Raw genomic sequence first — 11,658 nt, 5'->3', positions numbered from 1 at the left:
TCATCGTTCTGGTTTCCATTAGCTACAAAGGCAGGTACACCTCAACCAATGTTTTTTGTACATACTCGAGATGCAGCATTAACAAACTGCTTGGAAATGAGGCTGAAAACACGCCTGAGAGTCAGGAGCAGCGTAAAGCCTTGCTAGACAAAAGTCCTGTTCTTTCACTTCCACCCTTTCACAGTGTCGGGTGCCAGCAGACACAGCCTTAGATGGGGCAAAGAGCTTGGGCTAGAAGGGGACTACAAAAGTTGAAACCAAAAAACATCCAGGTTACAGAAGTCTGTATTTTGTTTGCTTTAAATTAAACTGAAAACTAGTTATCAGCTTCAAACACATTAAAAAAAAAAAAAAAAAAAAAAAACTTTCATCGGGGAGTGAGCACTGCCAGTGACCAACACAGCACACCAGTGATTATTTGTGACGAGGAGAAACCAGGAGGATAAAACAGGTTGGTTACAGAGCAGGTGTTTGGGAAACACTGAAATGACAGTGTAAACCAAGAGGGAAACATTTAATCGATGTGAGGTTTGTTTTAAAAATAAACTAGCTGTGCTACTTTTGTTTGGTTTTAAATAAGCAGTTGCATCCCAGATGGGCGCAGGCACTTCCCTGCGTCCCAGGATCTCGGGCATCCGCTGCCAGTGGGAGGTGGCACCAGCGGACTCGGCCCCCGGACAGCACGAGGCTTCCCTCAGACCCCCCAGCACAGCAAACGCTCGGCTTTTCACCCAACACCCAACCTCCCTCTCAGCCAAAACTGAGGATGGATGCAAACGTGGGCCAGCAGCCTCTACTGAAGTGCTACAAGCTCCAAGAGTAGAAACTGAAGAAACCCTGGGGGTTACAGCCTAAAGGACACGTTCTGGTACCCGACGGTGGCTTTTCTGCTGTGGGGTTTCAAGTGCAAAGAGAAGCTCCATGGAAGCAGGAGGGGAAGAGCATCCTCGCCGTTAAGATACTCTGGGAACATGCTGCAACTTGCAACTGGAAAATTATTGGGGAAAAAAAAAAACAAAACAAAACAACACAAAACCCAGGAGATAAGCAGTTGCTACTGAATATTTGAAGAAGTGGTAAGGGAAGTTACTGAACAAAAGGAGAAGTGGCCATTAAATAAGGGTCTCTAAAGGCACACAAACCCATTCTGTTAATGGAGAAAACACAATGTAGTACTATTTGCCGTAAGCCATGCAGCAGAACTTTGGAAGAATTCAGAATTACTAAATTTTAATATATTAAAAACAAAAGAAATACAGGGATTTTTTTCACTGAGGAATTCATAAATAAAACCAGAAAAAACGACCAGATGTAAAGGAGGTAGCAATGAAAAGCCAAGTTCTGTGCTAGGAAAGCGTGTGCTGCTGCGAGCAATAATAATGAGGAAAAATAACATTGAGAAACCCGATTTCATATATATACTTGGCTAAAACTTGCCGACAAGCTGCAAGGTAGCATTTGCAAATTAATCTCAGTATTTGTAAACTTTCAAGTCTGTAATTGAAGGAGCGTACCCATGAACATACACTGACTACCGTGCTAGCACAAAGCAGGGGTTTGCAGCTCTTTAATCTACAGGTACATGAGGTTTGGATTACTTGGATTCTGAAAAAAAAGCTACTTCACCAGTTCCGAAATGACCTGTGAAGCGTGTTAACCTGAACATACCATTTTACAGCACATCAGAACAAAACAATAAAGATCAAAAAAAGCCGAGAGCTCTGAAGTACCGGGACTGTCCTCTCACACCAGAGCCAGGTAAATACCACGGAGCACGCTGCATGCTTTTGAATAAAAAAAAAAAACAACAGCTGAACCGACTGCGGGGTGAACTTGAACTCTCTGTGGTGAGGGGCTGGCTGGGGATGGGCGCGTCAGGCCACAGCCAAGGCCTGCTCCTCCAATCTGGCTCAGGGTAGACGTTCACATTGGTTATTTTCCCCATGTTACAAGGAAGCGACTTCCTCAAACGGAACAGAACTACGGGGAAAGCGCGCAGGACGGGGGAATTAAAATTCTGCACAGCGTTTTTGCATATACCCCTCGAAATAGCCTACTGAAGGCAGGAGCTTATCCTTCTGTCCACTCAAATGGGGCTGCACAGGGAAGCCAGGCCTGGGTAAGCTAGGATCTGAATTTACAGCGATCTATTCATGGAACAAAACACTCCTGATGCTGGCACACCGAGCCCTGGACTAGAAGCACCTCCAGGAGCGTGCGGGGCGACACCGTGACAGGTAACGATGCCACCGGGCGCGCGGTGCCGGCCACCTCCGACCAGGGAAATTCTCATCCCAGCTTACTCCGCCTTCTGTCTCCCCTGACAGAAAAGCTTCACGTCCTCAGCTAGGCAAGGTCTAAAAGGATTTCACTGCAAGGTAAGAAAAAGGACCAAAAAAAGAAAAATATTTAAAAAGCAAACTTGAAACAGGACCAAATGCCTGTGAAGAACTTCTTTAGTGTCTGGGACTGGCTGTGTATTCAGGTAAATCACACGCAGGGTGCAGACAAGCATGCAGGCTTTTACCTGAAGATTTGCGCATGCACCAATCAGAGGAGATCTAACAGCCAAAAAAAAAAAAAAAAAAAAAGGAAAAAAAAAAAAAAAAAAAAAGGTGAAGACATTTCCTCAGAAACCTCAATGGAATCTGCGATGGGGAAATTGCTAAGTTAATACAGTACTTCGTTATTTCTATACTTCTGGTGTCGTCACCAAGTTTATGTAGGAGTTGTGCACGTTTCAACACCATCTAAGCAGCATTTGGAAGAAAAAGCAGCAAGTTCCTCAGGGGTTTCCATAGCTCTGAACTACATAAAAATATGTGCTATGGGGCTTCTTTCCAAATTCTAATTAAAACAATTTCATCTACTGCAAAACTGCGTATTCAACCACCACACCATCAAAAGTGCTTTTCAAGACAACCTGAATTGCACTGTATATGTAAAAACTGGCATTAACCTTTAGTGTTTAAGTGAGATTTTTAGATAAACTTTATCCATTACAGGTTACATGGCTAAAGTTATCAAATATAATAAAATTTCTACTGGAGAATATACTCTGAACTTACAATCTTAGGAACTTACATGAGTTTAAGTATGGCCACATCAATCAACATGCAAGAAATTCCCAGGTTTACATACTGAGAAATATATAACACAGTGCTTTTTTTCTTTAAAAAAAAAAAAAACCTTTAGCATAGATTCTTCTTTTTAATTAGAACTGCCAAGTGTATTCTCACTAGATTTAATGACTGAGGAGTAACCCTTTAAAAAGGAGTTTTTTCATTCGCAGCAATGGTTAAGTTGGTGAAAGAATAAATGATAAAAATAATACATAGTTTGTATCACAGCAAGACGGGAGTTCTGACAATATGAACTTCTCAATCATGTCCGAGTTCTAAAATTTCACACAATTTTGCTTAATATATGCTCACTGGAATAAAAATCCCTATATTTTAGGTCACTTCTCTGAATAAATATTCTTACATATACTGAAAGGAATCTATTAACTATTAGAAGGAAAAAAAAAACAAAACAAAACCAACTAAAACTTTTTTCAGGAAAACAAATCATTTCACTCAATGAAAAATTTAGCTTCTCTTCCAGTTTGTTCCGTAGAGTTTAGATTTTATTATACGGGCACAGCATACTAAGATATTAGTAAAATAACGAATGTATTTTTGCTTATGACTTGCTGTGGGTATTTTGTGCAGACAAAAAACACCTCACAATCTGACCTGGGCACTAGTGAGAGTTCACAAAAAAGGGCCTTTCACGGAAATGTGTCAGAGTATTGAACAGGTGATGTAGAATAGCAAGTTCTACTGTAAAAGAATCTTGGAGGGAAGAGAGATCCATCTAACATGTGCTTTCGTAAGTGCCCTTATTTGAAAAATTTCTTTGCAATAATTAAGATGCTGGTATACTTTTCCTATTACACAACCTCTTAACACAACCACATGCGGTACATTTATAGACAGATTTACAATCAGAAAGAAAAAAAAAAATTTTTTTTCTGTCTTTATAATAAAATTAGCTGTTTTTTGTTTCTTTTTGTTTTTATACAAACGGTAGTCCAGCCCATTTCGCTCTCTTCACACAGCAGATGAGCTTCTAGACTCTCTCCATGCGGGTTAGAAAAAGCCTTTTACAGCATGTTTCCCCTCAAATCGGGTCGTTCCACAACGAACTCCTAGAGCACGACACTAACTCTGGGTCAGACGCTTTGCGCTGATAATTTTATTTTTTTTTTCCCCCCCAATTCCTTCATTCATCATCATCATCCTCATCTTCCTCACCATCGGAAAGGGACGTACAAGGGCGGATCTGTCGGTAGCGATCAAGCCACTTCTCCACCATCTGGGTGACCAGCGGATGATTGCGCCGGCGAGAGCTTTTCTGCATGGCCACGAGAACCCCTCCTTCTGTCACACAGCAGTCCAGCCATTCCCGCAGCAGCTTTTCTTGCTGCTCCTCATTACCTATCTTTGGGGGGAAGGAGAAAACCCATTGAGAACGAGGCCTGAAACATTACCAGCAAACTTTAAGCAAGCCACCCGCGATTTTCTGGAACGCCCAGGCTCGGGGAGCGAGGCAGTTCCTTTCCAGAGCCAAGGGAGCTGGAGCCTCCCAAAGCCACGCTGATCCGTGCTGTGTTTTCAACCCAAATTTGAAGGCTCTGGAAACACTCGCCAGCTGTTCTGCCCTGCTAAATTCTTTAGAGGTGTATTTCCAGTATAGCCTTCCTAAATTTCAATTATTTGTGAGCAACTAATTATTTATGCCAGGTACCATATATAAGTAGGATAAGTCCTAAAAGGGCCTTGAGGCTTTACAAAGCACTTTTTAGGAGTCTAGCACTTCTTGACATGAAACATTTCCTTTTGTAAGGCATAACAGATGTGGCTTGCTGGAAAAAATATCCCTCTCTAGACTTAGCCATATTTTTTCTCCTTTATCTAAAGGATGCCCACTTTTTGCAATTACTTCAAGTTTTCCAACTCTCCCTCCCTTCCCCCAGGAACACACTTTACTGAAGTGGTTCCCTGTCTTTGATAGGAAACTAGTTGAGTTTCATCAGAAAAAGAGGTAGAGCGTCCTGCAAGTACTGGCCAATATTTTCATTGCATCCTTCATAAAAAGGTTTATTTCAGTCTCACGTTAGTGTCAGAATCCTTATTTCCGAGTCCTTCTCAAGGTACACTTGTATTCACGTGCGCAGTGAAGTTACATTCAATTTACAAAGCTATAAATAAGCATCAAGTCTGTGGGAAAATATGTTTCAGAATCTTCTCCAGTGACGGGAAAGGGAGCAGTATGAATTAACCAGGACAGTGTACTCCCCGTAATTCCCTGAGCTGCAAAAACACGTGGGGCTACAGAGATTGCTGAGGTCCCAGCTTAAAGAGCAGCTGTGACAAAAGCCACCAGCTAGTTCTTACCTCTTGAGCAGAAAGGAAGTGAATGTGCAATAGTTTCCTCTCGCTATCCACCAACGGTAGAAAGGTAACAGTAACATCATCATCAGTGTTCAGGTTAGCACCAGCACCTCGATTGCCATAACCATCGTTCTCCATGGCAACCAGAGCAGAGAAATGGCCCCTCGTGTAGCCCAGAGCAATAGGACTTTTCCAACAAAAACTCTGTTCCCATAACAAAGGCAAATACACACCTACAACAAGTTAAACGGAAGGGTAAGACTCAGAATTACAGTGGTCATCGACAAAGAATTTTTGATACAAACCTCTTGCTTTTGGCTAAACACAGCACCAGCAGCACATTAACAAGCATTTAAAACATATTGGTTTGATGTATACTAATACAGGTCATACTTTTCAGTACAGCTAATTATTATTAGGTTGAGATTAGTCAAGTATCTCTAATTTTAAAAAGTTAAAAGTTTAGCCATAAAAGCCATTACAATTACAAAGAGTACCACATTACCATTCCCCTAAAAATCTATGGTCTACAGTATAGCAATGAACGAAAGGTTAGAACAGCTGTCTTACGTTTGGTAACTCTTCTTAAAAATAAATAAAAAAATTAAAGGAAAAAAAAATATCTGATTCTGCATCACAGAAATAAAAGCTACAGTCAGATGTCTATTTTTACCAGAACAAAGATTCCACCATCTGCTTACAAAAATTATTATTAAAAGAACTTGCTGCACTAAATATTATTCAGCACCTAAGTATGTAGCCCATCCCAGAGACAATGGGACTTTGCATAAACATGGTATGAATAGATTAAATTAACCCACATCAATTATGCGTATCTAGTCTCCGCCCCCCCCAAAAAGCCAAACCCAAGCCACCAGCGAAAAGCTGATACTATTTTGCTCAGAGACAACTAAAAATTACCGAAGTCACAGATTCTGAAAGAAACTGCACTCTTTCTCCCCTCCATTTTTAGCAGTAAAGACAGCAATTTGCTGGAGGTGCATGAAGACTCAAAATAAAACTAGAAATCCTTTCTTCCAGGAACATAAATAATTCTTGGTGTGTACTGCTGCAAGACATCTTCAGCGAAAGCACACCTTACCTTGTGACAGCTTAAAAATAGCCATGCATAAACTTAAGTGCACATGTAGCATAGCAACCTTTCGTAGTACAGCTGCTGCCAGTAAGTTCGGAATAAACGCGGCAGCAAAACAAGGCACTTCACTTCCCCAACATCCATGTAGATGGACGGGCAACGCTAAAATGGAAATCTGAGGCAGGGGATGGAGTCGGAGGTTTTACTTAGGTTTAGAACTCATCTCGCTTTGCTGTAACAAAAATTAGTGGGGGCTACCAGTAAATATTTGTCCCTTCCCCCCCCTCCCTTTCTTCAAGTAGCAATCAAGAAACACCTCAAAGTATCTCCTTGAGATTAATATTCACACAAGCTTTTACATCTAGAGCTAAGCACCAATCCGTCGAATACCTTCTTAACGCTCCCTTCCTCCCATCCCCATTACAATGACCTCTCACTGTAATTCAGTTGTAGACACAAAAGATGCAGAACAAGGGGTAAGCGTTAACCAAAAAATTTCAAGCCTTTACATTTAGGGAAAGAACCAAACATCCGGCCAAAATTCAAAGTCATACTGAAAATAACATACTGACAGTCAAATGTAATAGAGACAGTCCCTCCATTCCTGGAAATTCATTCTTCATGCACACACTGTGAGAAATAATCAACTTTTTTCCAACCTCTAGTCTGAAGCATCAGCAAGACAAGCAAGCAGCGAGGGTGGGACACTGCTATTGCAGGGTGCCATGTCGCTCGGGTTACCGAGGCCTTTCAGAACTGAAAGCATCAGCACCCTCAGGGTGACCGTTTACCCCTCTTCTCCCACAAGTTATGGTCGCAGAGATGTATCAAAAGGTCCCCTCCTCCCTCACAAAGCGTGCCAGCTCCTCACGACACCCCCCCTGGTACCCACCCAGCTGCACCCTCACTCCCCTCGGCAGGACAGGGGAGAAAACACCATTAAAACCTTGTGGGTGGAGGTAAGGACAGGGAGATCACTCACCCGTTACCATCACAGGCAAAACAGATTCAATCTGGGGAAGGTCAATTTAATTTAATGCCAATTAATACAGACGGTTAATGCCCTGCTGACCTAAACTGGTAGATTCTGGCCCCTGTCAGGGCTACAGAAATCGCTGGTAAGCAAAGGGTCTCATCTCTATGGACGTCACATGTCTCATCTAACAACGCAGAACCCCTGCGTCAGGCTCAGCTACGTGACCCTTCAGGAGCGGAGCTGATCTGTTTGCCTTGACGTAATCTCTACATTGAAATTCAGCAACATTTTGGAAGGTTTTTTTCACCGTTGTTTTACCTGAGTAAAACCACCACACTAACCTCCCTCCCCAAGACAGAAGGATGGGTTACGCTTCCCATTCCTCCTCAACACGATGCGATGAGCTTCACAAGAAGGGAATTTCCCGCATTACCAGGGAGAAAATCTAGTGCTCTTAAGATTTATAAAAGTCAATCGGATATATGTTGAGAAGGTGGTGTAAAAACAGTTGACACGCACACAAACAAGCCACGGAAAATAAAGAGTACAGCCTAACACCTACCCTGGAAGACATCCACAGAGGATTTAGTTTCTCTAACCTGATCGGATAATTTCAGTCAGTCACCTTTTTTCCTGTTTAATTTTAAAAGCTGTATATTCATGCCACTAAATACATGCAGCTAGACCAGGAGCACACTTAAGGCTGAGTAAATGAGTCTTTCACTGTCGAAGCCTTAATATTTAAAGAAGTCGATTGATTAACAGTCAATAGCAATCTAGGAAACAAGGAGGCTGTCGGTTATGGGATTCACAGCAGTTACCAGCAAGGATGCCGAGTTGGAACAAGGAATCCCTCGAGAGAAAAAAAAAAAAAAAAAAAAAAAAAATTTTGGGGGCGGATAAGGGGTTTACATACCTTCCAAGGTGCTACCAACTAAACCATGATGTTAAGTAAGCACTGAAAAAAATTAAGATTTCTTCATCTCTATTCTAATCCACAATCTTTCTTTCCTCTTTCTTTTTTGGGGGACGTCATCTTAAAAACAGACAGGGTGCTACACGGCAAGTCGGAGAAGCCCAAGCACTCCTCAGAGCTTCACCAAGCTCACACACAAGCCCAGAGCAGCAAGTCTTGTACCATTTACAGGAGACTTGTCTTAGCAGCCTGTGCCACTCTGAGTCTGACAGCTGTTTGGTTTCAGCTGTGCTACTAGCATTTAATTAGCACACATTAACCACAAAAATGTGGTAGCACGGGGATAAAAGTAACTCCAGGTAATTTGACACAGGACTCCTAAGTTCACCTGTTCAGTGTTGTGCGTTTCTATGGATGGATGGATGCAGCTTGTGGCAAGAAAATCACAAGTCAATAATAGCTGTCTGACTAAATTCCTGGAAACACATGTCTAATAAAAGCTTGTCCCAGACACCCCGTTACCTTCTGGTTCACAGAGCAAGAGAAAACAATTTCAGCGTATTTAGGCCATGTAATACTTGTCTGCCTCAAAGCCCCATCTATAAAATAAAAAAATTTTGCAAGCGACTCAGCCTTTGAGTTAAAAGCAATAAGAACGTGAAGCATCAGATATACATCGCATAAATAATTGCTCTTCCCCAGTCTCTCTTTTCATCCTCTCAAATAAAACTACAGAAAGCACTAAGTTTTTATACTCTTCAAAAAAGTATTTAATTTCTTCACATAAAAGTTTTCTCACTACCCCAAACTTAGAAGCTGAATGGTTGCTCACATTTTCTGAAGATTGAACAGTTACAATAGGTTACATGTTTGACATGAACTCCACAGCTTGGAGTTCTTCTCTACGTTACAGGTTTGCCTCCTTCCAAAGTTAGCGAACCTGTTTTAAAATCGCAGAAATAAATGTTTTGGGAAGTCCTCTGCTAAGCTATAAATACAGTGATCTGCTGATGAAAACAACTGCAGGGTAGTCATCAAGCAGATAAACTCTGAAAGCAGGAAGATGAACCACGGGCGAAACAAAAGCCCTAACACCCTGTAACAGCTGCAGTGCCTGATCAAGCAGTTCTTTCTGGGGTTTGTTTACTGCTGAGCACGTACAGATGCTCCCAATCCCCTCTTATGTTTTTATTCTTCAACTAATAAAAGACTTAATATGCAACACAAAGTTGCCCAACCACATATTTGGCTTACAAAATAGAATACACATCTTCAGTAATCTACAAACATACGTCTAAGCAAAACTGGACCGAGTCAGCTAAACATCTTCATATTTATCTTAAGGATAGTTAGGCTGCTTGCCCAGAAGACTAGAAGGAGAAACAAGTCAGAAAGAACCTGATCAAGCTAAGCAAAATTATACTGCTAGAGCAAAAGGGCAGTATTTACATCACACTTGCTGTAAAGTGTGAATTACTGACACAGATAAATTTCTAAAACTTCCTTTTAACTACATCATGAAATTCACTTCTGCAGAAGGCCAGATTTACGACCAGTATTCTGTAATCATAACTAAGTTACCCAGTCTTAGACCTCGCACGTAACTGTTGGTAGAGCATTTATGAACAGAATTCCTTCTTTTTCAGCCTCCACACCGTACACTCAGGTTGTCGCCTCTTTTACTTTCATCACCTACAACAAAAGCTCAACTTTATCATTCTCCACCCTACTGTAACCTCTCGACCCTTCTTCATATACCCTTGCTTCTTGCTTTAAGGGTGGCTACTCTTCACTGCTCGTAAGGGCTGCTTCACAAACCGCCTCCTGCAAGGCACGATGCTCCTCTGTCCCACATCCTGCTGCTGCTCTGCCGGTGCAAACACCTTCTGCCTGCCTGGCCCCCAGCTTTACCAGCCTCCTTTAGGAAATGCTAAATACAGTTTAGTTCCCAAAATGAGTGTTTACAGCCATTAGTTAGCACCACAAGCGAAAGGAATTTTAAATTCCTTGTGTTTTACAGCAGTACAAACCACACAACTTTTGGTAAATTCGCACAATCAGAATGTTTTATATGAAGTAGAGACTAAAGGCATGTTGAGTGGAGGTCAAAACATGTTTTTACTGTTGCTCCAGGCACCATGCCCACTATACAGTGAAACACTGCAAGTTCTGAGGGGATTATTTCGTTCTTCTTATTTTTCTAACGAAAGTTTACCTTCAACATAATTCCATCCTCTTCCAGCTAGTAGCTTAATGTCACTCTCAACTTTTTATGTTTATGACTTATAGCTGAACCTGATAAAACTAAATTTGAAAAACTAAAGGCTTACCTTGAAAGCGGGTATATCCTAATGTTTCTCCTCGGAAACTCTTATAATATTTTACTCCATAAACTATAATTGGTCTTCTAAGAATATGTGCAAGTACAAAAATGTGTGTCTGCTCCAAACTCGCTCCAGGCTGAACCAAACACAAAGAAAGAGATCACTTGAAACAGAGCTTATTCTCTACTCTGGAATTTGAAAAAACAGACTCCAAATTAAGGATGAAAATGCTTTTAAGAGCAACCTAGCTTTGACAGGAAAAACAGAAGACTAGAAGACATATCAGTTAGAAATAAGCAAAAACATTCAGCTTGCACAACAACTTAACCTGCCAGTAATAATTCTTCGCCCTGTTGGCCAGATTCAATCTAACATATTTAATTTCCCAGTTAGAAGTGAAACTCTACACAACGCTTAGTCTAAAAGTAATTCACTCATCTGAAGACAGGTTAAAGTAAATATGGAAAAATAGGAAGAGATAAATAAATAAAGAGCACATCCAAAACAAAGGACAAGAGAAGAGCACTCAAATCATGTTTATACTTTAAAAGAGAAGCTAAAAATATTCCTATAGTTGGAAGCTTATAGGAACATAAATCTCATTTTGGAGGGGAGTTACAAAATATCAGCTTGCTGAGGTTTAGGTAGTGTAAGTTTACAGATTGGTAGGTATGTTCTAGGAGGTAAGTGTTGCAGGAATTAGGAGGCAGGACATTAAATAGACAATTGTGTATTTGTTTATTCTACAGGCTTCACTGACACCAAGAACACCACACTTTTTTGTACTGTACCATTTAATGGTAAATTCAAATATTAGAATTGTAAATTAACCTTTCCATCTTGGCAGAAGAGTCTACCCAGTAATACTTTAAGATTACTGGCTTAAGAGGAATGTTTTCCTTTATACA

At 41.0% G+C, this 11,658-nt stretch overlaps 1 protein-coding gene across 2 annotated transcripts in view; it reads right to left on the bottom strand.

Annotated features, from left to right (window-relative positions):
- Positions 1–4,258: 4,258 nt before the first annotated feature.
- Positions 4,259–11,658, bottom strand: part of ZRANB1 (zinc finger RANBP2-type containing 1) — a 42,799-nt gene continuing 35,399 nt past the window's right edge. For both annotated transcript variants that reach the window (XM_026851316.1, XM_026851317.1), the window contains exons 9-11: positions 10,757–10,886; positions 5,442–5,671; positions 4,259–4,485 (exon numbers count right to left, since the gene is read on the bottom strand). In XM_026851316.1, the coding sequence (XP_026707117.1) occupies positions 4,267–4,485; positions 5,442–5,671; positions 10,757–10,886 (579 nt within the window). In that variant the 3' untranslated portion in view covers positions 4,259–4,266. The remainder of the gene's footprint in view (positions 4,486–5,441; positions 5,672–10,756; positions 10,887–11,658) is intronic.

The sequence above is a fragment of the Athene cunicularia genome (genome assembly GCF_003259725.1).
Source record: "Athene cunicularia isolate RWA chromosome 6 unlocalized genomic scaffold, athCun1 chr6_part1, whole genome shotgun sequence".
Classification (NCBI taxonomy): Eukaryota; Metazoa; Chordata; class Aves; order Strigiformes; family Strigidae; genus Athene; species Athene cunicularia.
Note: the sequence above shows the minus strand (reverse complement) of the source record. Positions and strands in the feature narration are given on the sequence as shown.